Raw genomic sequence first — 27,740 nt, 5'->3', positions numbered from 1 at the left:
ATATATATGTGTGTGTGTGTGTGTGGGTGTGTGTGTGTATGTATATCGTATATCTGTGCATATGTTTGAGGGTTCTTTATGCGTGTGTGTGTTTTACAATGGAAAACTGTGATAGGTTATTTTATGAAATTGCTAAACTCTTTATTGGATACAAGAAATCACTGTAACCGTGATTGTTTACATGCAGTCATTGATATTTCCAGTGATTTCCCGTAATCGCAGAAAATGTTGGTGTCAATTTTATTGATAAAATACTGTGCCCGATATTTCATCGGTACAACATGTTCTTTTAGTGATTATGCTGTGACAATGTTTGAGTATTTGTTAAAAAAATACTCAACAAGAAATTGTTTTCGATGTGTAGATATACTTGCAAGTTTTTATAAGGGAGAGGTAAAATGCACCAAGTCTTTTCTGAATACCCAAAGTACTCGCACATTCCTTGCTGCAGTTTCTTGGTAGGAAAACAATATATCGTATAAAATTGATCAGAAAAAAAAGCATGATATAATTTCACAAATATGCGATAATTCTCTCAAAATCTACACACGCATTACAAGCATCACCTAGAAATAAAGATTATAAACATGAATTGAAATATTCTGTTTTATCATACCTTTAAACGATACGTTTGCTCATCCATTTGAATTTGATACAGTATATGAAATTCTACCATTGCTTCTACTTTTATAGGCAATGTTTTTTCTAATTTCATACGTCGGGAATCACACTTGAGCGAAAGTTTAACTCTGGTGAAATGAGTCGAATGGAGACTTGGGAAAACACTAGCCTGCAAGGGGTATTACGAATGGATATTTGGTTATTCGGCAAACTCGTACCACAGGCAAAACATTAGACTTCGGTGGTTACACGGTCCAGATATACCAGGTCAGCCAGACAGCGTACCGATTTTAAGCCTCTTCTGCGCACCTACGTCATCTGAAGGGGCTTAGTGTTGGCGAGACCCATTAAGAACGTAGATCTATCACACAGTCAATGTAAATAAAACAACATTTTACCTTTGGAAAATATTTTATTAAGTTTCAACTTTCATTTTTTTTTCTTAGGGTCTCCCTGCATGGTTGTCCTTGAGGTTTTCTATACTTTATCAAATTACTAAGATATCGCATTCGAAAATATACCGATATCTTAACAAAAAAAGCAATAACATCGTCAGGAACTTCAATACCAGACTGTTTTAATTCTAAATAAAGCTTTTCAAAACAATTTTTTCCCTCCATGAGAGTAATTGAACTGCTAATTTAACGCGCTGTCTTTGTTGACCTGTTACAGTTAAATGCATTTCATTAATCTTACATGCAAGCCCACATTCTGTTTTAGTTTTATTAAGCATTTCCCGTATGTTATCATCTGAAATACACTCTCCAGTCTTGAGGAAAAAACCCGAGTCAATAAAATTATTTCTAACTAATTTAATTAAATGTGGAACATCTGAGAAAACAAAAACTTCTCTTTCTGCCTTAGGATTTTTGAAAGAGATCCTATTTTCAAGAGGGTCAATGTTAAGGTGTTTCCACATACGGAGATTTGTAGAACCCATGTCATGCACAACTGCTACCACGGCATAACCTGCATCCTCTACCTTTGATATTATTTCTAATAGTACTTTATGCATGTCACCTTGATCGAACTGATAGTAAATTGGCTGTTTCCATTTGCCTATAAGACCTCGCAACATGGCCACCTGTACATTTCCATGCGGTTCGTACAAGACATCTGCCCCTTTGTCGTAGCTCCATTCTTTCTTAATACTCATCTCATCAAATGGCAAAACACAATTTTTTTTCTGAAGGGGTAAACGTTTCTGCTTTTGCTTTCAGCAGTGTTAACATTGATACGAGAATCCCCGGTTCGCAATAAAACTCTTTCACTCTCTCTTTGAGAGTGCTCTCACAAGGCAATGGATAACCCTTTTTGAGCCTCAGATATCTATAACACTTAGGACTTAAACTTCTAAGAGTAAAGGCGTTTGCAATGTCATCACTACTCCACTCACAAACCTTTTTCTTGTTAATGATGGACTTTATCTGAGTTTTACTGAAAAAAGAACCCAATATTTTTTCGACTCTAACACTAACCTCACGTTCAATCAAAATAAATGCATTTTCATTTAGATAAGCAATTCTTTCCTTCAAGTAATAATTTTCTTCAAGCTGCTTCATTTTCCCCTTCAAATGTTCAAACTTCTGTGCTACCAGATGAAAAGGAACTTGTCCCTGGCATAACTTCATCATTTTCTTGCCAATTTATATCATCAGCAGTTACCATCTGAGTATCAATTTCGGAAGAACAGTTAGCACTGCTTAATAGCTCCTTGACGATTTGTTGACGATTCCTATTTTCAACTCGTTCACTTCTTGAACTGACATCGGAGGGCATTGTACCTGAAACAATATCCTAAATATAAACACAGTGCTGCTACATGATTATATTTGACTAATAATTCATTTGAACTAACCTTTGGTTACCACTGTAGAAACTGTTAGCTTGAATGTATTCACTGTTGTACATAAAACAACACTGCAAAAACTAATCTAGCAATATTAATCATTTATATCAACCCCTCACACACACACACACACACACACACACACACATATATATATATATATATATATATATATATATATATTGTGTGTGCGCGTGTATGTGTGCTTTACCCATTAAACAGTTAAATAGTGTACTTACCACTTGGTATATAAAGACTAGGTACAGCATGCTCTTTAAGCAGCCGATGATTTCTAGGACTTTCAATACCTAGTAACCTGGACTTCATGTCATCTTTGTAATCGCCTGGTTTAAAATGAATCGAACAAACAGTAGCATTCACAACGTTAATTCTGTCTGTACGGCAACATACATGTATCCACTGGTCTATGTAGGGTTTTTCTTTTGGAAAGCGATGGTATTTTATGTTTGAGCTTTTAGTTTTATCATGTCTATTATATCAGCCAAATACTGCGCAGTTACTTGGCATTATTAGTGACGGAATGAATGAATGAATAAAATGATAAAGAACACAGCGTCTCCTATTGTTTACGTTACCTCTATAGGTAGCTAACTAAGGCAACGGTCCTTTGTTTTGTTTACCCACGTGTGTGAGACAGGGAAGCGTGATGTCACAGTATGGGTGATTTACACCTTAAGCTGCGCGTTGGCTGACCTGGTATATATAGACCTTGGGTGGTTACACGGTCCAGATATACCTTGGGTGGTTATTACTTTGGCTATTTAGTTACTCGGTAAATTCGTACCACAGGCAAAACATTAGACTTCGGTGGTTATTACTTTGGCTAGTTAGTTATTTGGTAAATTCGTACCACAGGCAAAACATTAGACTTAGGTGGTTATTACTTTGGCTATTTAGTTACTCGGCAAACTCGTACCACAGGCAAAACATTAGACTTTGGTGGCTATTACTTTTGCTATTTATTTATTTGGCAAACTCGTACCACAGGGAGACTTCGATGGTTATTACTTTGGCTCTTTAGTTACTCGGCAAACACGTGCCACAGGCAAAACACTAGACTTCGGTGGTTATTACTTTGGCTGTTTAGTTATCCGGCAAACCTGTGCCACAGGCAAAACACTAGACTACGGTGGTTATTACTTTGGCTGTTTAGTTATCCGGCAAACCCGTGCCACAGGCAAAACACTAGACTTCGGTGGTTATTACTTTGGCTGTTTAGTTATCCGGCAAACCCGTGCCACAGGCAAAACACTAGACTTCGGTGGTTATTACTCTGGCTGTTTAGTTACCCGGCAAACCCGTGCCACAGGCAAAACACTAGACTTCGGTGGTTATTACTTTGGCTGTTTAGTTACCCGGCAAACCCGTGCCACAGGCAAAACACTAGACTTCGGTGGTTATTACTTTGGCTGTTTAGTTATCCGGCAAACCCGTGCCACAGGCAAAACACTAGACTACGGTGGTTATTACTTTGGCTGTTTAGTTATCCGGCAAACCCGTGCCACAGGCAAAACACTAGACTTCGGTGGTTATTACTTTGGCTGTTTAGTTACTCGGCAAACCCGTGCCACAGGCAAAACACTAGACTTCGGTGGTTATTACTTTGGCTGTTTAGTTATCCGGCAAACCCGTGCCACAGGCAAAACACTAGACTTCGGTGGTTATTACTTTGGCTCTTTAGTTACTCGGCAAACACGTGCCACAGGCAAAACACTAGACTACGGTGGTTATTACTTTGGCTGTTTAGTTATCCGGCAAACCCGTGCCACAGGCAAAACACTAGACTTCGGTGGTTATTACTTTGGCTCTTTAGTTACTCGGCAAACACGTGCCACAGGCAAAACACTAGACTTCGGTGGTTATTACTTTGGCTGTTTAGTTACCCGGCAAACCCGTGCCACAGGCAAAACACTAGACTACGGTGGTTATTACTTTGGCTGTTTAGTTACCGGGCAAACCCGTGCCACAGGCAAAACACTAGACTACGATGGTTATTACTTTGGCTATTTAGCTATTCAGCAAATAAGTACCACAGGCAATACATTAGACTTCGGTGGTTATTACTTTGGCTATTTAGTTATTTGGCAAACTCGTACCACAAACAAAACATAAGACTTCGGTGGTTATTACTTTGGCTATTTGGTTATTCTGCAAATTCGTACCATAGGCAAAACATTAGACTTCGGTGGTTATTACTTTGGCTATTTAGTTATTCGGCAAACTCGTACCACAGGCAATACATTAGACTTTGGTGGTTATTACTTTGGCTATTTAGTTATTCGCCAAACTCATACCACAGGCAAAACACTAGACTTCGGTGGTTATTACTTTGGCTGTTTAGTTATCCGGCAAACCCGTGCCACAGGCAAAACACTAGACTACGGTGGTTATTACTTTGGCTGTTTAGTTATCCGGCAAACCTGTGCCACAGGCAAAACACTAGGCTTCGGTGGTTATTACTTTGGCTGTTTAGTTACTCGGCAAACCCGTGCCACAGGCAAAACACTAGGCTTCGGTGGTTATTACTTTGGCTGTTTAGTTATCCGGCAAACCCGTGCCACAAGCAAAACACTAGACTTCGGTGGTTATTACTTTGGCTGTTTAGTTACCCGGCAAACCCGTGCCACAGGCAAAACACTAGACTTCGGTGGTTATTACTTTGCCTGTTTAGTTACCCGGCAAACCCGTGCCACAGGCAAAACACTAGACTACGGTGGTTATTACTTTGGCTGTTTAGTTACTGGGCAAACCCGTGCCACAGGCAAAACACTAGACTACGATGGTTATTACTTTGGCTATTTAGCTATTCAGCAAATAAGTACCACAGGCAATACATTAGACTTCGGTGGTTATTACTTTGGCTATTTAGTTATTTGGCAAACTCGTACCACAGACAAAACATAAGACTTCGGTGGTTATTACTTTGGCTATTTGGTTATTCTGCAAATTCGTACCACAGGCAAAACATTAGACTTCGGTGGTTATTACTTTGGCTATTTAGTTATTCAGCAAACTCGTACCACAGGCAATACATTAGACTTTGGTGGTTATTACTTTGGCTATTTAGTTATTCGCCAAACTCATACCACAGGCAAAAGATTAGACTTCGGTGGTTATTACTTTGGCTATTTAGTTATTTGCCAAACTCATACCACAGGCAAAACATTAGACTTCGGTGGTTATTACTTTGGCTATTTAGTTATTTGCCAAACTCATACCACAGGCAAAACATTAGACTTCGGTGGTTATTACTTTGGCTATTTAGTTATTCGGCAAACTCGGAATACAGGCAAAACAGTAGGTAAAGTCATAAAACAAAACGAAACTACATTTCCAAAGCAAAGAAATAAAAATTTTACCTACGTAAAATAATGCGGTTTTAACTAAATTTAATTTGACCTTTATTTCCAGTGCAATTAAACCGTTCCATCAAGGCCCCCATTCCTGACGGACACAGGAAAAAAACGGGATTATTTAACACTTTCGAGATCTGAAAAAGGCCACACACCCTAATAAATCGACCTAACCTAAACTAGTAGTTCCCAGCCAACAGACCTAGCCCGAGAGGCAAGACCTCGGATCCCCTATCTAAGTCACAAAATATCAAAGTGAATTACAAATAGTTCCTTACCTTAGGATTGACACCAACGTGTCATTTTTGTCTTGGCAATCTTTACAGTCGAGTTACAGTAGAAATTGTGTTGGTCTTCCATAAAAGCTAACTCAAAACCGCACTTGGGACACTTTAAACTTTGAGGAATAACACAATGAGTTTCTAAAATAAGGCTCACCACAATGGGTGTACCGTTGCACTCACCCTGAAACTTGGCAATAGCTATAATGGCATGCCATTACACTTTGTTACATTGGGCTCCACAACGCACACCCACAGCAACAAGGAACTGAGGAGTTGTCTTAAGAAAACAGAGCGTGTCGCAACTCTGCCTACATCACTCAAGCATACAAACATACCCAAATGTGGAAAATTTTGTCATTTGATTCGAGAAGGTAGGAGGAGGAGCTACTTACAAATGAACGAGCTGGAGTATTTCCACTGGTAGAAATAAAGTATAAGTATGGCTTGTGCACAGGAAGTATAAAGTCGTTATCGCTCAACAAGATATGCACAATGGCATGAACAGGAGCAGATACTTCTAGTTTACAAAATGTAAACAAAAGAGTAAAATGAATATTTGAGGGGGAAAAGGATCCCCATATTTTGTGTAATTTTTCGTGAATTTATTACACCATACCTCCCAGAGAATAATTTATAGAGAAGAAAAAGTTACATTTACCATTATCTATCAATTCGCTACTAAATTTCCCCAACCCAAAACCTGCCGATGTCCACTGGGTGGCCCCCATTACTGTAGGATATATTAGCATATTTTTAAAAATGATTAATTTGCGATGGAAATAGAGGTAAATTTCGGGAGTTTTTATATATACACAACCATTTTTTTTATTAATAAACATTTTCCCGTGTTGTTTTACAATAATAACAAATAGTAAACTGATAATTATTATGATTGGCTACTTAGCTATTCGGAAAAATCGGAGCATGGTCAAAACAGTATACTCCAGTTGTAATTAAGATTGTCACCTTAGTTACTCAGCAAACTCAGACCACAGGCAATTTAGTAGATTCCAGTGGTTATTACTATTGGTTATTTAGCTATTCGGCAAAATCGGAGCATGGATAAAACAGTAGAATCCGGTGGTTACTACAATTGTCTACTTAGCTACTCGGCAAACTCAGAGCACAGGCAACTCGGTAGACCCCAGCGTCTATTGCAATGAGCAGTTTAGCTATTCGGCAAACTCGTAGCACAGGCAAAACATTTGACTTCAGTGGTTATCACGAAAGGCTACTTAGCTACTTGATAAACTCGGGAAACAAGCAAAACAGTAGACTCAGGTTGAAATTACAATTGGCCACTAAGCTGCTCAACAAATTCGGATCATATGAAAAACAGTGGACTCCGGTGATTATCATGATTGGCTACATATCTACAACGGAAACTCGGACAACAGGTAACTCAGTAGATTCCAGTGGTTATCAAGATTGGCTATTTACCTCAAATCATTAATTACTCTGTTCATTGTGTACAAATAAAGAAAATTCAGTAATTGATTTATCAGCATATATTTAGTATAAAAAAAAAAAATATTTTCCTAAGTTATGTTATTAAACACATAAGAGATACTTTGGCCCTTTGACCCATTCATCCTTTGGTGAATGCAGGTGGTTAACCTTTAAACTGTTAGTCCGTCTCACATCAAGATTTATGTCGGCAGTTGTCATTACAGTACATTTAAAAGCGATTTTTTGCAAAACTAAGGTTACAATTACAAATGCATTTCTAGAAAAGGATGATGGCTGTAAGAATGGTAGTGCAGCATACAAACTATTTTTAGGTATTTCCGGACGTAAAAATTTATGTACATATGGCCCAATTCTTCACATTTAAATGTTTGTTTCTTGCATTATAGTTGACTTATTCTCGTTTTACACTAAAGGGTCCATTGATATATATTTAGTAAGGATGTGTGAATTATTACTGTGTATCTCATGAATATATAAAGGAATAAAAATGTTTCAAATATTGCATTAGAGGCTGTTAGGGTTATATGTGTTTATCTATACCTTCTTTGATTGCTAATATATTCAGATAAATGGGTTCCAGTGGATTTTTTATTCATGTTTTACAAATTACTATCATTCACTATTTCAAATACTCTGGAAACGCAATCAAAAACTTATTCTGTGTAAAAAAAGGTTTCTATATTTAAATTAGTATTCTCTTATCTCAAGTGCTCTTTTATATATTTTCCTTATTTGCATTTGATGAAGTCATATAACCATTTTTAAGATTTACATTTAGGAAACCTGATTTTTCAATATCTCATCTCTACTCCATCACTAAAAGAAACCTTTTCTCTTTTACAGCTGTAGTGATAACATTCAAATCAAGATTGCAAAACCGATCAGGCTCTTGCTTACCATAGAAGTAATCAACTCTCAAGTCAGTGACACGTCTTGTGATTTACATATGCAGCAGAATATAACAGGACAAATTATTATTTTTTCAAGATGGCAAATGATCTTGGTGAAAAACCTCTCTCAATATCAACACTCGGAAGGCCTTTTCACTTAGGTATGCTCTATGACTGTAGATCTGACCAGGTTATCCAAGGTATTACACTCTGGGACCAAGCCACACTTAATGAAAGGGCTGTGCAACATCATACTTCTGCTGATTTTGAAATCATCACTTCTGATACCATCGATGACAAGTCTTCAGCACTGGATGTCAATGCCAGCTTAAAGCTTAGCTTCTTGGGAGGCCTCCTGGAAGTTTCTGGTTCTGGAAAATACCTTGACAATAGAAAATCTTCAAGTCATGTGGAAAGGGTTACACTAAAATACAAATGCACCACTAAAACTGAGAGGATGACTATGGAACAGCTAGGGAAAGGAAAGATTATGCACCCAGATGTTTTTGAACATGATACTGCTACTCATGTTGTAACAGGCATTACATATGGAGGAAGTGCTTTTTTTGTTTTTGACCGAGAGATATCTTCAGATTCTACAGAAAGGAATATTAGTGGAAACCTCCATGCTATGGTGAAGGCCATACCAATATTGACGATTGATGGAAATGGAGAATTAGATCTAAACGAAAATAAGAAACAAGAAAGCCTTCATTTTAAATGCAGATATTTTGGAGATTTCTTACCTCGTGTAAACCCGTCGACATTTGAAGAAGCTGTTCGGTTCTACCAAGAAATAGCAAATAATACTGGAACAAATGGAGAGAATTATGTTCCCATAAGTGCACGTTTATACCCTCTTACCAAATTGGATAGTAAGGCTTGTAAGCTTGTCAGAGAGATCAGTTCTCAGCTTATCAGTGAAACACAAACTTACTTGGAGAATCTTTATGAACTTGATGTGAAATGCAATGATCTTCTCAAAACACAAGTAGCTAATAATTTTCTGGGAATACGAAATGAGATAAAAAGTTTTAATGCTTTGTTGGCAACCTATAAATTAGGATTCCGGGAAGAGCTAGCACAAATTCTTCCAAGCATCAGGGGTGGAAATAAAGAGGAGAGTGAACTAGCACATATCTTAAGAAAAAAAGAAACATCACCATTTTGTGATGAAGCCCTTGAAAGATGGGTGGAAACAAAACAAATCCAGCTACAAATTCTTACGCAATATATATCTGCTCTTAGTCAGATTCCTTTTGCGTCAAAACCAGGTGATTTACAGGCTACGGTAATGAGTCCTAATCATTCACAAGTACTATGTTTTTCTATCTTGATGCCTAAGTCTAACTCACATTTGAACAACATGTCTAGATACCTAAATAATAAGAATTTAACCACTGATGAAGGATTTATTGAAGAAAAGAATAGAATTCCATTGAAGACAACAGAAAATGAAAGTACGATGATGGAAAAAGCCAGACACTTTAGGGATTTCTTTGATGTTAACAAAGACAACCCTGATGTTAGCTTCATCATTGCTGAGGAGTCTTCGGATTCAAATGAGTTTCAAGCTAAAATAAGGTACTATAATAATGGTAGTCTCTTCCATGAAGACTTCATAATACCTTCAGCTCCAGTTGATTTAAACATAGACAACAATAAAATTACCCATGGTAATATTATGGTCTGCTGGAAAAAACCACTTCATGGTGCATCTAACATTGATAAATATAAGATTTTATGTGAAGATACTACTGAGAAGAGTCCAATTGTTATTCAATATGCAGACTCTAGTGCCACAAGTCATTTAATTCTTGGTCTTAAACCCGGTTGTGAGTACAAGGTTAGTGCCCAAAGTTCTTGCCGACTTGGGGTTAGTCTTGAAAGTGAATTGTGTGAAACTGTTAAAACGAGACCTACTAGTCGACCTGGGAAACCTGTGGCCTGTCAGATATCTCTTTCAAAAGTACAGATTAAATGGTCAAAACCAGTGCACATTGGAACTCAGTGCCCGAGAATCAAGTATGTAGTAAAGCAACAACACGAAGGCTCTGACTGGGAAGACCTAATATCTTTGCCATTTGAAAGGCAGTCTGTTAATATAGATATAAATCCCAATGTCACCTACAAATTCAAAGTAAACTGTGTATGTGACCATTGCAGCAAGAGCCTTGATAGTGAAACCAGTTCTGATTTTATGATCACAGCTAATCCCCAAGAGCTACTGAAATATAAATTATGTCAACAATCACAGAAGCTAGATGATGGAGATATCAAGATATATAAACCAAAACTACAACTGATTGCTTCAAACAAAGTTTATCAACTTAAGAAATATGAATTTGGTGAGAAAAAAGATGCAATGCCAGAAAAAGTAATCATGTTAGTTGGTTCGACCAGATCAGGTAAGACAACTTTAATTAATGGAATTATCAACTACATTTTTGGTGTTGACTGGAATGACAACTTTCGCTTTAAATTGATTACAGAATCAGAAAGCCACGATCAAGCAAGAAGCCAAACCAGGGATATATCATCTTACACAATACATCATCGAGAAGGTTTTAAAATACCTTACAGTCTAACAATTATTGACACTCCAGGCTTTGGTGATGTCGAAGGCATAGAAAGAGATAAAAAAATAACAGAGCAAATACGCTCATTTTTCTCCCCTGGCGGTATAAGTGGGATCGACAAACTTGATGCGGTAGGCTTTGTCGTCCAGTCTTCTCTTCGTAGACTTACTTCAACCCAAAGATATATTTTTGATCAAATATTGTCTCTGTTTGGAAAATATATTGCTGAGAATATATTCATGTTACCTACCTTTGCTAATGGTCAGCAACCCCAAGTACTCAGTGGTATTAAAGAAGCAAAAATGCCTTACAAAAAATACTTCAAGTTCAATAATTCTGCCCTCTATGCATGTAATAAGGTTGTAGAGAATCAAGATATAGACAGTGATGACGAGGGAGATAATAATTTTGACGCCATGTTATGGAAAATGGGAGAAAGGAGTTTTAAGGAGTTTTTTAAACACCTGAATCTAACTTAAAGTAAAAGCCTTACTCTAACGAAGGATGTTCTTAACGAATGCCATCAACTGGAGGTTTCAAAAGCTGGCATCAGGATGGATATTCAGATAGGTCTGAACAAATTAGAACAATTAAGTAAACAAGTAGCTGTTCTCAAAACACATCATGCTGATATCGAAAAGAACAAGGATTTTGAGTATACAGTTACTGAAGAAACCTTCGTGAAAGAATCCATTCCACCTGGACAGTGCATAACTAACTGTTTAGATTGTAACCGAACTTGCCATGAAAACTGCGGAATACGAGAAGACAGCGCAAAGCATGGTTGTTGGGCAATGGAAAATGGATATTGCCTTATTTGCCCAGGGAAGTGTTACTGGGACCTTCATAAGAATATCCCTTATAAATGTGTATGTAAGCAGGTTGACGTAAAAAAAAAACTGCTAATGACCTATAGAAGAGATATCAAGAAGCCACAGAAAAGAAACTTTCAGCAGGAAATCTTATAAAAAGGGTGATAGATGAATTTGATGCAGTTCAGTTAAAAGTTCTCGGATTGACAGAAACTGTGAGGAAAAGTCTTCAGAGATTGAATGAAATCCCATTGGAGTACATAGATATACTTATCCAGTCGGAGAGAGCTCAAGCAAAACCAGGATGGACGGCTCGAGTAGATCAGCTTCAGAAAGTTAGGAAACACGGAGAATATATGAAGGAAATCACATATTCTTTTGGTAACTTGCAGAATATATGAAGGAAATCACACATTTTTATGGTAACTTGTAGAATATATGAAGGAAATCACATATTCTTACGGTAACTTGTAGAATATATGAAGGAAATCACATATTCTTACGGTAACTTGTAGAATATATGAAGGAAATCACATACTTTTATGTTAACTTGTAGAATATATGAAGGAAATCACATATTTTTATGGTAACTTGTAGAATATATGAAGAAAATCACATATTCTTACGGTAACTTGTAGAATATATGAAGGAAATCACATACTTTTATGTTAACTTGTAGAATATATGAAGAAAATCACATATTTTTATGGTAACTTGTAGAATATATGAAGGAAATCACATATCTTTATGGTAACTTGTAGAATATATGAAGAAAATCACATATTTTCATCGTAACTTGTAGAACATATGAAGGAAATCACATATTTTCATGGTAACTTGTAGAATATATGAAGGAAATCACATATTTTTATGGTAACTTGTAGAACATATGAAGGAAATTACATATCTTTATGGTAACTTGTAGAACATATGAAGGAAATTACATATCTTTATGGTAACTTGTAGAACATATGAAGGAAATTACATATCTTTATGGTAACTTGTAGAATATATGAAGGAAATCACATATCTTTATGGTAACTTGTAGAATATAAGAAGGAAATCACATATTTTTTATCGTAACGTGCTAATCACATGACGGAATTGGCCTTTTTGCAAAAGTCAAAATGAAGATAGAAGAAGAAAAGCAGCAGAACAAGAAAATTATTTGGTGTAATGTTAGACTCTCTATTAAAGATGATATTGTACTGTTTCATTTATATTGTAATTATACATATTAGTAAAAGGTACCTGATACTCATTTCAAACCTATTCCAGATTTACTAGACCAAACGTGAACCTGATATTCTAACTATTTATCTATCTATCTATATATATATATATATATATATATATATATATATATATATATGTGTGTGTGTGTGTGTGTGTGTGTGTATGTATGTGTAAATATATATGTATATGCATACATATAAATAAATTATATATATATATATATATATATATATATATATATATCAGTATATATATATATATATATATATATATATATATATATATATATATATCAGTATATATATATATATATATATATATGTATACATATATATATATATATATATATATATATATATATATATATATATATTTATATCTGTATACACTCACATATATATATACATATATATTATCATTATTATTATTATTATTATTATTATTATTACTATCCAAGCTACAACCCTAGTTGGAAAAGCAAGATGCTATAAGCCCAGGGGCTCCAACAGGGAAAAATAGCCCAGTGAGGAAAGGAAATAAGGAAGTAAATAAATGAAGAGAACAAATTAACAATAAATCATTCTAAAATAAGTAACAACGTCAAAACAGACATGTCATATATAAACTATTAACAACATCAAAAACAAATATGTCATAAATAAACTATAAAAAGACTCATGTCCGCCTGGTCAACAAAAAAGCATTTGCTCCAACTTTGAACTTTTGAAGTTCTACTGATTCAACCACCCGATTAGGAAGATCATTCCACAACTTGGTCACAGCTGGAATAAAACTTCTAGAGTACTGCGTAGTATTGAGCCTCGTGATGGAGAAGGCCTGGCTATTAGAATTAACTGCCTGCCTAGTATTACGAACAGGATAGAATTGTCCAGGGAGATCTGAATGTAAAGGATGGCCAGAGTTGTGAAAAATCTTATGCAACATGCATAATGAACTAATTGAACGACGGTGCCAGAGATTAATATCTAGATCAGGAATAAGAAATTTAATAGACCGTAAGTTTCTGTCCAACAAATTAAGATGAGAATCAGCAGCTGAACACCAGACAGGAGAACAATACTCAAAACAAGGTAGAATGAAAGAATTAAAACACTTCTTCAGAATAGATTGATCATCGAAAATCTTGAAAGACTTTCTCAATAAGCCTATTTTTTGTGCAATTGAAGAAGACACAGACCTTATATGTTTCTCAAAAGTAAATTTACTGTCGAGAATCACACCGAAAATTTTTGAAGAGTCATACATATTTAAAGAAACATTATCAATACTGAGATCAGGATGTTGAGGAGCCACCGTCCTTGACCTACTTACAATCATACTTTGAGTTTTGTTAGGATTCAACTTCATACCCCATAATTTGCACCATGCACTAATTCTAGCTAAATCTCCATTAAGGGATTCACCAACCCTAGATCTACATTCAGGGGATGGAATTGATGCAAAGAGAGTAGCATCATCTGCATATGCAACAAGCTTGTTTTCTAGGCCAAACCACATGTCATGTGTATATAGTATGAAAAGTAATGGGCCAAGAACACTACCCTGTGGAACACCGGATATCACATTCCTATAATCACTATGGTGCCCATCAACAACAACTCTTTGAGATCTATTACTTAAAAAATCAATAATAATGCTAAGAAACGACCCACCCACTCCCAACTGTTTCAGTTTGAAAACAAGGGCCTCATGATTAACACGGTCAAAGGCAGCACTAAAATCAAAGCCAATCATACGAACTTCCGACCACAATCAAGGGATTTCTGTACAGCATTGGAGATTGTAAGAAGGGCATCACATGCTCCAAGGCCTTTACAAAAACCAAATTGCAAACTAGGGAGTAGATGATTACCTTCAGCAAACCTATTAAGACGTTTTGCCAGAAGACGTTCAAAAACTTTAGATAATATGGGATTTATGGAAATTGGGCGGTAATCAGTGGGATTTGAGCTACCACAAACACATTTACATAGAGGAGTAACATTACCAATTCTCCAAATAGTGCTAAAAGCTCCTCTTCTAGCTAACTTGCGCAAAATAACAGATAACTTTGGAGCTAAGAAATCTGCTGTCTTTATAAAAAACAAAGGAAAAATACCATTTGGGTCTACACTTCCATAAGCATCAAGGTCCACCAACAGAGCTTTAATCTCACGAGATCGAAAAGCTAAACTAGTTAGTTTAGCCTCAGGAAAACAGGAATGAGGAAGTTCAAGTTTTTCATTACTCTGTTTACTGTCAAAAACATCAGCCAAAAGGGTTGCCTTTTCCTTTGGACACGGAGTGACTGAGCCATCTGGTTTAAGTAAAGGAGGAACTGTTGCATCTACACCAAAGAGTGCAGATTTAAGGGTAGACCACCAATTATGTTCCTGAGTCGTACCAGAAAGTGTTTCTTTTATGGTTAAATTGTACTCCTTTTCAGTTGAGGCATATATATATATATATATATATATATATATATATATATATATATATATATATGTATGTATATATACATATACTGTATATATTCATGTGTGTATATACAAAGTATCGTATTCATCAAACTGCTAAGTCCATTTTAAAGATAATTTAAGAAGAATATGATATAAATCATGAACATGATATCTATCATTTTTTCATAATAGCCACAAAATTCACACCTTTGCCCAAACAGGAAATAAGGAATTCGTTTTTATGGGGAACATTTGATAAAAATATTTTATGAAATTTATTAATTTGTCCTACTCATTATTAAGGGAATTTGCCAGCTATAAGGGTTTCCATTTTAAGGATTTATCCTGACCAAAAGGACACCTAAGGATTAAAATTAATGATTCATTTAGGGTTTCCAGTAAGACTATGTTCAGATTAATGTAAGTGTGTGTGATAGTATGTGAGCTTCAGTCCTGTCACACTTACGTAGTTAATTCTATTCATTACTGAGCCTTTAGGAAGTGTCTTCTATAAAGATGAAACTAGTTAGGACTATAGATAGATAGATAGATAGATAGTCCCCTGGATCAGAGAAAAAAAATGTGTCATCTCTGTCTAAAAGACGAGGGTCAGTCCTGCGGTTCTGACGGCTTATTAAACATTAGCCACCCCATATATATATATATATATATATATATATATATATATATATATATATATATATATATATATATAAATGTATATCTATATATGTATATATATAAATAAATATATATATGTGTATATATATATATACATTTATATATATATATATATATATATATATATATATATATATATATATATATATATATATATATAAAATCACTATAATCATTAACATTTCTGTTATTATATTTAGTATTACTTTTGTGTCTGTTTTTAAAATTGTCATAATTAATATTGAAGAGTTTTAGTATTATTTATCTATTCATTTATTCATTTTATATTATTATTGATATTTTTACTCTTGCTTTCTTTTTATCATGGAATTGAAAGTTTGTACATATAATTGTTACTCTGGCGAAAAAATATTCATTTGATCAGAGAGCTTGCAGTAAGTCAGTATGACTTTATATTTTTAGAAGAAACATTTGTTACACAAAACAGACTTGGTGTTTTACAGTTTATAGATGAACATTATGAAGTAATAGGGTCACCGGCAGTCTTTGGCAGTCTTATCGGTAGGTGTGAGGGTGGCTTAGCTTATCTCTGGAAAAAAAAAAATCTTCTCTTGATATCAAAAAGATGATTATAGATAAGGATTTTATTCAAATGTCCGTTCTTCATAACCAAAAGTGACTTGTGTTTGTAAATGTATATATCCGAAGTGATATTTGTAGAATAGAGACCTTGAATGATTATTTGGTTTCACTTAGTTATCTTGGATGTATTTTAACTGAGATCAGATCAGATTCCATGGTCGCTCATGGAATCACTTGATTGATTTTATGAAAGATAATCAACTGAAATGATTTGATGTGTGTGCTCTGGATGACTTTACTTTCACATTTTTGTCCTTTGGGGGTAGCTATACCAAATAGTTAAACCATATAGTTGGGAGAAAGGAAAATGATGCCTGTGTGAAGAATATCAGAGTATTGTATGATATAATTGGTTCGGACCATTTGCCAGTGGAAGTTAAAGTGGTTGTTGATGCTGTAAGTCCTTGTACACCATCATATTTAGGTTCTGAAGGCGGGAAAATGAGGTACTATGTTGACTGGGATAAACGTTCTATGATTGAACTTTGTCCTAGATGTCTAGAGAGGGTAGCTTTGTAAAAAAAAAATGCATCCTTTGACTGCTGTTCTTTGGGTTGTAGAGATTGTAAACATCTCGGGGAAAATTATCCTTTTTACTCTGCACTTGCAATGTCTGTAAAAGAGGAAAGGTCTCTTTACTCAAGGGAATTAAAGAGAAGTTGTAAATATAAATTGATACCTGGGTAGAATCGTAATGTAAAATGCAAATACAAAACTGCCAAAATGGAATATTTAAAGTGGTTGCAGTCAGACAGAATACATCCCGACCCCGAGTTCGATCAAATGCGGGAAAGTCGCAAAATATTCAAAGAGGCATTAAATGTATGTAAGAGAAATGAATTTGCTGAGACGTCTTTATCGATTCAAGAAAAATTTGAAGATTAAGATATGAAACAATTCTGGGGGGGGGATGTAAAGAAAATAAATAACGAAGGGAAACAATCAGAAATAATTAATGGGGAAAATAATCTAGAAAATATAATAGAAATTTTTAATAATAGATTTTTATCGTTTCATTTAAACAGTTTAAATGAATTCGCGGAAAAACGAACGACTATTGAAATTAAATGAATATTGGATAAATAACAGAAAATTTAACATTAAGGTATCATTAGATACGTTAAAAAGGTTGATTAAAAAACTTAAAAATAGATTTGGTCATGACGGAATTCATGCTATTTTATTGAAAAGGGGTAGTGATCAGTTTTTGAGTTGTGTGATTTTATGAATGCCTGTTATGGTCATTGTTACTTCCCTCTGGAATTACTTGGTGGGGATATTGACCTCACAATAAAGGACTTGAAAGGAAATGTTTCTGTATCATCGAACTACCGTCCAGTGATGCAGTCGTCACTTATCTTGAAACTCTTTGAAATGCATCTTTTAGATATTATGGAAGAAAAAATTAGTTTTAATTCATTGCAGTTTGGGTTTAAAGAGTGATACATGCTTGCTTTTTTAACGAAACAATAAACAGTTACACAAGAATGGGTGATAAAGCTTTTGGTCTGTTCATCGACCTCTCCAAGGCTTTTAAAGGTTTAAAGGTCGCTCATGATTGGCAGAGGCAAGGGATAGTGACATTGCCCTAGCAATCAGGACAATGCCCTAGAGACCGACCCTATCTTATATGATCAGCGCCCAAGCCTCCTCTCCACCCAAGCGAGGACCAGGGAGGGCCAGGCAGTGGCTGGTGATGACTAAGCAGATAGAACTATAGGCTCCCCCAAACGCCCCATCCTTAGCTCACAAGGATGGTAAGGTTGCCGACACTAATGGCACTAACGAGTCTGAGCGGGACTCGGACCCCCGACTGGCAAACACCAGGCAGAGACACTACCAATCAGGCCACAACAGCTGATGCTGTTAATCATTTCTTGTTGGGTGATATAATGATTAAAAGAAATGTTCCACCAGATATTGTTCTTCTTCTAATGAATTACCTGAGAAACCAAAGAACACGAGTTTTATGGACAGGGAATAAAGGAAAATATTTTTGTATAGATACTGGTGTTAGACAGGGAGGTATACTTTCTCCTTTGCTATCTAAATTGTATATTGACCATATTTTGGAAGAAATTGTAAACAGATAAAGGATGCAAATTTGGTTTATTACGAGTGAACATCGTAGCCTATGCTGATGGCATTGTTTTGTTGGTTGATACCAAAGATAAAATAAGCCTATTATATGAAAATTTTAAAAAAAATGAAAAGGTGAAACTATTTATAAACACAAATAAAGCAGAATGTTGGATATTCAAAAGGATAGGTTTGGCATCAAACCCAATAAAGGAAGTAGTTGAGAGTTTTAAGTATTTAGGTTTTCACAATGGAAATGGCTTAATGGCTATTTCGGATGTGAAAGTAAGGCTAAGTTCTTTTTATTCTAAATTTAATTGGCTTTTTTGAAATTTTAATAACATATCTATTGAAGTGTTTTTGTACCTTTTGAATTCCTAGTGTAATCCTAATTATGGACTATCTGTTTGAAATATTGGAAATATATTCAGAAAGCAGATTTTTAAAGGGTACTTCTTTACAATGATCACAAGATCTTTCTCTTAAAACAGAACTTTAGGGTGAAAGCAAATTAACTTTATATGTTTGCCCATCATGGAAGTCATTCGTAATAACAAAGGTTGAGAGAAACTGCTATTACGGTTACATGCATAATAAAAGATTTCAAAATAAAAGAAGTTTTCTTCGATAAAATTCCTAAATATGAAATATATATGTATATATGTCTAAACATATACTGTATTATATACGCATATGTATCAATACATATATGCATATGTGTATAATTATATATCTGTATAAGCTTATGCATCTATTATGCAAGATATTGAGAGCAGTTAGATTTTAAATCAGAAGCTATATTACGAATATGTTCAATTTGCATAATACTGTAAAGCTATAAAATGGAAGTCTTCACGTTTCCAAGAAATTTCCCGCTATTAGACTGTCTCTCTTTCTCCCACTTACATTTATAGAGTTAAACTTACAAAGACACACACACAAACACAAATATATATATATATATATATATATATATATAAATATATATATATATATATATATACATATATATAAATATATATATACATATATATAAATATATAATATATATATATATATATATATATATATATATATATATATATATATATTATAGAGTTCCTCTTAAATATGTAAATTTGATTGTCTGATCATGAGCATAGCAAGTGCAAAGTTAATGTTAGTGGAGTCCTGTCAAATGAATTTCTAGTGAACAGAGGAGTACTTCAAGAGAATGTGTTGTCACCTATGTTGTTTATCCTCTTCATGGATTTTGTAATGAGTAGAAAAATTGGAGATGGCGGAGATGGATTAGATAGGAATGGTAACAGGATTTAGATGTCCTAAAGTATGCTGATGACGCTGTCCATATTAGCAGAAGGCCACAGGACTTGCAAAGTCCACAATGCAGAAATATCACAAAAGGTTAGGTTCAAGATAAATATAAAAAAGACGGAGATGATGGGTAAAGAACATGCAATGGAAGATGAAATATCATTGGAGGAAGAAAGGATTAAAAAGGTGGAATCATTTAAACATTTGGGAACTATGACCTATAGTACAGGATCTTTAGAATTTGAGTTAATGAAAGATTGAAAAAAGCAAATCAGACAATGACTGGGTTCAATAAAATTTGAAAATCAAATCGATTGAAATTACATGTAAAATCAGGCTATATATCAGTTTTGTTAGACTGGTGTTATTGTATGGGTATGAGTCGTGGTATGACAATGAAACAATATCACATAAATTTTGTAGATTTGTGAAAAAAAACCCTCAAAAGAATACTGGAAGTCAAATGGCAGGACAGGAGTAGAAATGAAACTATATTAGAAATTACACGAGTACCATATGTGGATGAGATTATGGTGAGGGGCAGATGGAGGTAGTTTAGGCATGCTCTTCACACTCCCCAATAGAGATTAGTTCACCCAAGGACAATATTGGCCTTGAGTTCGCTAAACTTTCAACTGGGCTCCGTAAGGCACTATAGTCCATTTCTTTTAGCGAGGCAGATTTGCACCGACTCGCAGCGGTTCCCTTTTAGCTCGGAAAAGTTTCCCGATCGCTGATTGGTTGGACAAGATAATTCTAACAAATCAGCGATCAGGAAACTTTTCCGAGCTAAAAGGGCACCGTTGCGAGTCGGTGCAAATCTGCCTCGCTAAAAGAAATGGACTTTAGTAGTGTTGGAAGACCCAGGCTTACATGGCTGAGGACTATGAAAGGTGACGTAAGAGATAATGAATGGGGAAGTATTGATTTAAAAGCTCAAGATAGAGACGACTGGCTAAATTTAACCGAGCCCCTTTGCGTCATTAGCCGTACGAGGAGATGATGATGATGAATGATTCTATAAGCCAAAGGGCTCCAGCAGGGAAACAAGGCCAAGTGAGGAAAGGAAATAAGGAAATAAATAAACGATATCAGAAGTAATGAAAAATCAGGAATAATATATTTTAAAAACATTAACAACATTAAAACAGATATTTGATATTTAATCTATAAAAGGACTTATGTAAGTCTGTTTAACATAAAAACATTTGCTGCGAGTTTGAACTTTTGAAGTTTTACTGAATCAATTACCCGATTAGGAAGATCATTCCACAACTTGGTCACAGCTGGAATAAAACTTCTAGACTACTGTGTAGTATTGAGCCTCATGATGGAGAAGGCCTGACTATTACAATTAACTGCCTGCCTAGTATTATGAACAGGATGGAACTATCTGGAAAGATCTGGATGTAAAGGATGGTCAGAATTATAAAGAATCTTATGCAACATGCATGATAAACTAATTGAACGACGGTGCTAGAGATTAATATCTAGATCAGGAATGAGAAATTTAATTGACCGTAAGTTTCTGTCCAACAAATTAAGAAGAGAATCGGTAGCTGAAGACTAGACAGGAGAACTATACTCAAAACAAGGTAGAATGAAAGAATTAAGACACTTCTTCAGAATAGATTGACCACCAAAAATCTTGAAAGACTTTCCCAATAAGCCAATTTTTTGTGCAATCAAAGAAGACACAGACCTAATGTGTTTCTCAAAAGTAAATTTGCTGTCGAGAATCGCACCATCACATCTAAAATTTTAAAGAGTCATACAAACTTTAAGAAACATTGTCAAAGCTGAGATCCGGATGTTGGGGAGCCCTTGTCCTTGACCTACTTATAATCATATACATGTATATATATATATATATATATATATATATATATATATGTATACATATATATATATATATATATGTGTGTGTGTGTGTGTGTGTGTGTTTGCATGTATGTATATTTACATCAAAGGTATGCAGTTTATATTCTATAATTTCTTCATTGTTATTTTTTCGTCATATTAAATATTTATGATTATTCTTGACGTTATTAGACGATTTCATTGTATCATTGATTTCATTTCAAGGAATTATCTTCGCATTATTATCATTATTATTATTATTATTATTATTATTATTATTATTAACTAAGCTATAACCCAAGTTGGAAAAGCAACATGTTATAAACCCTAGGGCTCCAATAGGGAAAAATAGCCCAGTGAGGAAAGGAAATAAATAAACGATATAAGAAGTAATGAACAATTAAAATAAAATATTTAAAAAAAAACATTAACAACATTAAAACAGATATCTCTCATATAAACTTAGAAAAGACTTATGTCAGCTTGTTCAACATCAAAACATTTGCTGCAAATTTGAACTTTTTTCCTATAGACATTCCAGACTCTATTTACTTTTTGAGAAATACTTTTCATGTCTTAGATCAGGGAATGTGAAATTGGAGAATCCAAGAAGAACGGGACGAAAGGGAAATCCTATAAGGTCGCTATTGGCCAGTGCAGAGTAAGGGAGAATCGACCTTACAGTACTGTCATGAAAGTAGGTTGCTAACCCAAAAGCCAACGTTTCGGTTACCATAATATACTAGGCCATTATTTACATTTGTCTTTGGCAACTTGTGGGCTGCTTTCTGGACCACATGCGATGACGCCCTTCGTTAGAAAGTCCCCGGTTATGTTTAAAAGGATTTTAAAGGATTTTTCCTCTCGTATTATTAATGCATTTACTTAAGGCTACACTGAAAGTAATAGGAAATTCTCCGTAAAATATATTCTCACCCGTATTTCAGTAAATACAGGTGACCGTAACTTTTACCCTACTGTGTTATCATCTTTTACTGGTTGGTAACCGTAATATCACTCCTTAGCGTCAATATATCGGTTTTTAAAACGGTAAATGTCTGGCAAAATTTATTCCAGGATTTTTACCGTTTTCTAATGCAAATTTCTAAGTGTATATGACTCAAAATGAAGTAGAACTGTGTATAATTTCTTATTCATTGATACCCAAGATGTAAAACCTAACGAACGAAACTTTCAACTGGGCTCCGTAACGCACTAGAAGAGTTGGAAAACACAGGCCTACATGGCTGAGAACTATGAAGCGTGAAGAAGTAAATGAATGAAGGAGCATTGATTTAAAAGTCCAAGATAGAGACGACTGGCAAAATCTAACTGAGGCCCTTTGCGTCAATAGGCGTAGGAGGAAAGGATGATGTTGATGATGAACGAACATATCTCCTGGTCGACCCGCTGCTATCCTACACCAACTTGCTCTGCTGGGGACTAAATATCCTCCGTTTATGCCTTTTATGACCTCATTATAGAATATTCTTCTCAATTTCAACTGCACCTAATATCTCCGGGAACATTCCTTCCCAAGGATGCTTCCTTCCTCTATGAAATAATAATACATCATACATATACCAAGGCACTTCCCCCAATTTTGGGGGGTAGCCGACATCAAACAAATGAAACAAAAAAGGGGACATCTCCTCTCTATGTTCCTCCCAGCTTGACAAGGGACTCAACCGAGTTCGGCTGGTACTGCTAGGGTGCCACATAATAATAATAATAATAATAATAATAATAATAATAATAATAATAATAATAATAATCTTTATTTCAGCAAAAGCCATATACAAAGTTACAATAGGGGTACAGTGATCTTACACGTATGACATCAGTAAAAAAAAAGAAAAAAAGATAAGATTAGCAATAATACCAGTGATTCATCTTTTTTTTTTTTTTATAATCTCCGCTATCAAAATTGGAGAGGAGGTTACGTTTTCGCCCGATATTTGTCTGTTTGTTTGTGGACAATTTCCTTGCCACAATTTTACTCATAGAGTAGTGAAGCTTTCAGGAATTAATTGTTATGTCGAGACGTGGAAGAGATTCAATTTTGAAAGTCCTAGGTCAAAGGTTAAGGTCAAAAGTCGAGCAAAAGATCGACCGAATTAACCCTAATACAAGCTGGTTTCGAGAAATAGGCTGCCGTGGCGGAGGTATGCACTCTACTGAGCTTTAACATATATTGTTTGATGTTTGCAAAATCACCTTCGCCAGTGTCTTCAAAGAGAAGCTCTTTATCGTCACTTGGTAGATTTCAGTCTTTTGTGTTAATATTTTGGAAAGATTATTTTATAGACTTTATTATGAAATCTTGTAAAGTTTCAAGTCAGTACTCTTGCTTGAGAGTTCACTCGGGCACACTATTCTTACTAATTTCTCTTCCTCTTGGTTTGTTAAAGTTTTTTTATAGTTTATATAGGACATATTTATTTGTTATTGTTGTTAAAATATTTAATTTTCCTTGTTTCCTTTCCTCACTGAGTTATTTTCCCTGTTGGGGCCAGGGGGCTTATAGCATCCTGCTTTTCCAGCTAGGGTTGTACCTTAACAAGCTATGTATATATATATATATATATATATATATATATATATATATATATATATATATATATATAAATAAATATATATATATATGTATATATATAACTAAATATATACATATATATATATATATATATATATATGTATATGTATGTATGTATGTATGTACATTTATAAACAAAAAAGATTAAATGCGAAGAAAATGTAACCTACTTAAAACCATTTAAAAAAATCGTATACCAATGATAAACACATTCCACTATATATATATATATATATATATATATATATATATATATATATACATATATATATATATATATATATATAAAACGATTCACTCTAGAAAAAATGATAAGCTCAGCCTTGTAAAATATTTAACGAAATTCCATTTTCTTCCCCTTACACGTTTTTCCAGGCCGGAAAAACTGATGGAGTGAAAGAAAGAAAAAAGAGAACGAAACAGGACGAAAAATATTCGGCTGGAAAGGAAAGAGGGAAAAAATTACGAATATACTATATATATATGTGTGTATATATGTGTGTACATATATATATATATATATATATATATATATATATATATATATATATATATATATATATATATATATATTTATATATATATATATATATATATATATGTGTGTGTGTGTACGTATACATATACATATATATACATATACTGTATATATAATATATACATATACCGATTATATATATTATATATAACATATATATATATATATATATGTATATAAACACACACACACACACACACATATATATATATATATATATATATATATATATATATATATATATATATATATATATATACTGTGTATATATATAAACTTGAAATGATAACAATATTTCTTGTTGCAAATTTTTTAAAGAAAGTTTTTCTCTTCAGATATAAATCCAAAAAGTGTGAATTGCGCAATTTCGTCTTGGGTGGGGGTGGGGGGTGGGGTATCTCCACCGGTGAATAATTGGGATTTAACATTGATATATATATATATATATATATATATATATATATATATATATATATATGTATATATATATATATATATGCATATATACATACATATATATGTGTGTGTGTTTACATACATACACATATACAGTATATACATATGCATGTCATTATCCTCCTCACCATCTCCTCCTACATATTGTGAAGGGCCGAGAGAGGATGTGAACTCAAAGGCAGATTGGAAACGACTGAGTTATATTATTATAGAACACTCTCCTTTATATACAAAACGGCAAGGCAACAGGACATGGCATGTTCGAGAGACAGACAAAGTTCAGAGGAAAACCGGAGACATGATCATTCAGGTTCTTTTTAGTGCGAGGGAAGAGCGCAGATACAAGCATAATATATACAATAGGAATTATGTACAATTGTGTGACACACGGTTGGTACATGGCTCCCCCCCCTAAAAATGACATACTGTACATGTTAAATAGGGCGCCCTGATCTAGAGAGGCGAACTGTAGGCGGGTCATCTGGCAGAAGATAAGCAGGTTTTAGACGATCAATGGAGACCCAGTCTTCTTTGCCCCGAATGTTTAGGAGGAATGCTTTTGGACTGCGTCAGATCACAAGGAAAGGTCCCGTGTAAGGGGGCGTTAATGGTGGCTTGCTGGTGTCGTTGCGCAGGAAGACGTGCGTTGCAGAGTGAAAGTCCGTGGTATGTGATGCTTCGCTGGGGGTTTGTAAGTCTGGCGGGACGGAGTAAATTTTCCCACGACGTGACGTATGCGCTGGAGATCGTCGGAGGAGGTTGTAGAAGGAAAAAACTAGGCAGGGACGACCAACGGGTCGCCATACACCATTTCGGCTGCCGAGACGTCGAGGGCGTCTTTAGGAGTGGTCCTTAGTCCAAGGAGGACCCAGGGAAGCTGAGTAAACCAGTTGCAATCCTTGCAGCGGGACATCAAAGCTGCTTTGAGGGTGCGATGAAAACGTTCAACCATTCCATTGGCAGCGGGGTTGTAGGCCGTTGTCTGATGTAGGGTGATGCCCAGGAGATTCGCTAATGACGTCCATAATTGAGAGGTGAAAGTGGTTCCCCTGTCAGAAGTAATATGCTCAGGGATACCGAATCTTGAAATCCATCCAGAGAGTAAGGCGGATGTACATGAGGCGGACGTTGCAGTTTCCATGGGAATGGCTTCAGGCCAACGAGTGGAGCGGTCGATGACAGTAAACAGGTAACGATGTCCTTGTGATGTGGGTAGGGGGCCTACAACGTCGACGTGAATGTGTGCGAAACGACGCTGAGGTTGAGGAAAGGTGCCCACTCCTGAATCCGTGTGTCGATGTACTTTGGAAGTTTGGCAAGAAGTACAGGCACGGAACCAATCCTTAGCATCCTTAGAAATGCCGTGCCAAATGAACTTTGCCTTCAGCAGCTGTGCAGTAGAACGGCACGAGGGATGTGAAAGGCCGTGGATGAAATCAAACACCTGTCGGCGCATGGGAGCAGGAATCCAAGGTCGCGGTCTACCAGTACTGACATCACAGAGGAGGGTGGTGTTGGAGTTTTCGAGGGGAAAATCCTCCCAATGGAGGGACGTGCAGGATGTCCTACAAGCTTGATACTCTGGATCCTGTCGTTGGGCTTCAGCCAGGGCGTTGTAATCCAATCCCAGTTGAACGGCAGCCAACGTGTTTCTTGACAGGGCATCGGCAACGGGATTCATTTTCCCAGGGACGTATTGGAGGGTGAAATTGTATTCAGCCACGGCGGAGAGATGTCGGCGTTGACGGGCGGACCAGGCGTCAGACTGTCGAGTGAAGGCGTGCACCAGAGGCATGTGGTCTGTGCGAATGACGAAGGGCGTACCTTCTAAGAAATGGCGAAAGTGACGGACAGCCAAGTGCACCGCCAGCAATTCTCGATCGAAGGTAGAATAACCCGATTCTGCCTTGGACAGTTTTCTGCTGAAGAAGGCCAATGGGCGGGGCGAGCCTTTGACCACCTGCTCGAGTACTGCACCAATAGCGACGTCGCTGGCATCGGTGGAGAGAAGGAGAGGGGCGTGTGGGATAGGAAAAGTG

The 27,740-nt window shown here is 35.5% G+C and overlaps 1 protein-coding gene and 1 pseudogene across 1 annotated transcript; both read left to right on the top strand.

Moving 5' to 3' along the window:
• Positions 1–2,923: 2,923 nt before the first annotated feature.
• On the top strand, positions 2,924–5,985 carry LOC137644210 (uncharacterized). Its single transcript, XM_068377212.1, has 5 exons — positions 2,924–2,935; positions 3,479–4,526; positions 4,659–5,318; positions 5,451–5,792; positions 5,903–5,985. The coding sequence occupies exons 1-5, from the start codon at positions 2,924–2,926 to the stop codon at positions 5,983–5,985; spliced, it is 2,145 nt and encodes a 714-aa protein (XP_068233313.1).
• Positions 5,986–8,468: 2,483 nt separating this feature from the next.
• LOC137643887 (uncharacterized) lies at positions 8,469–13,174 on the top strand (annotated as a pseudogene).
• The last annotated feature ends 14,566 nt before the right edge of the window (positions 13,175–27,740 follow it).

This window comes from Palaemon carinicauda, chromosome 7 (assembly GCF_036898095.1).
Source record: "Palaemon carinicauda isolate YSFRI2023 chromosome 7, ASM3689809v2, whole genome shotgun sequence".
Taxonomy (NCBI): Eukaryota; Metazoa; Arthropoda; class Malacostraca; order Decapoda; family Palaemonidae; genus Palaemon; species Palaemon carinicauda.
Note: the sequence above shows the minus strand (reverse complement) of the source record. Positions and strands in the feature narration are given on the sequence as shown.

Coding starts and splice junctions, on each gene's coding strand:
- LOC137644210 (XM_068377212.1), top strand. Junction 4,527..4,658: donor TCAGCAAATAAGTACCACAG/GCAATACATTAG, acceptor TTCGTACCATAG/GCAAAACATTAGACTTCGGT. Junction 5,793..5,902: donor GAATACAGGCAAAACAGTAG/GTAAAGTCATAA, acceptor CTTTATTTCCAG/TGCAATTAAACCGTTCCATC.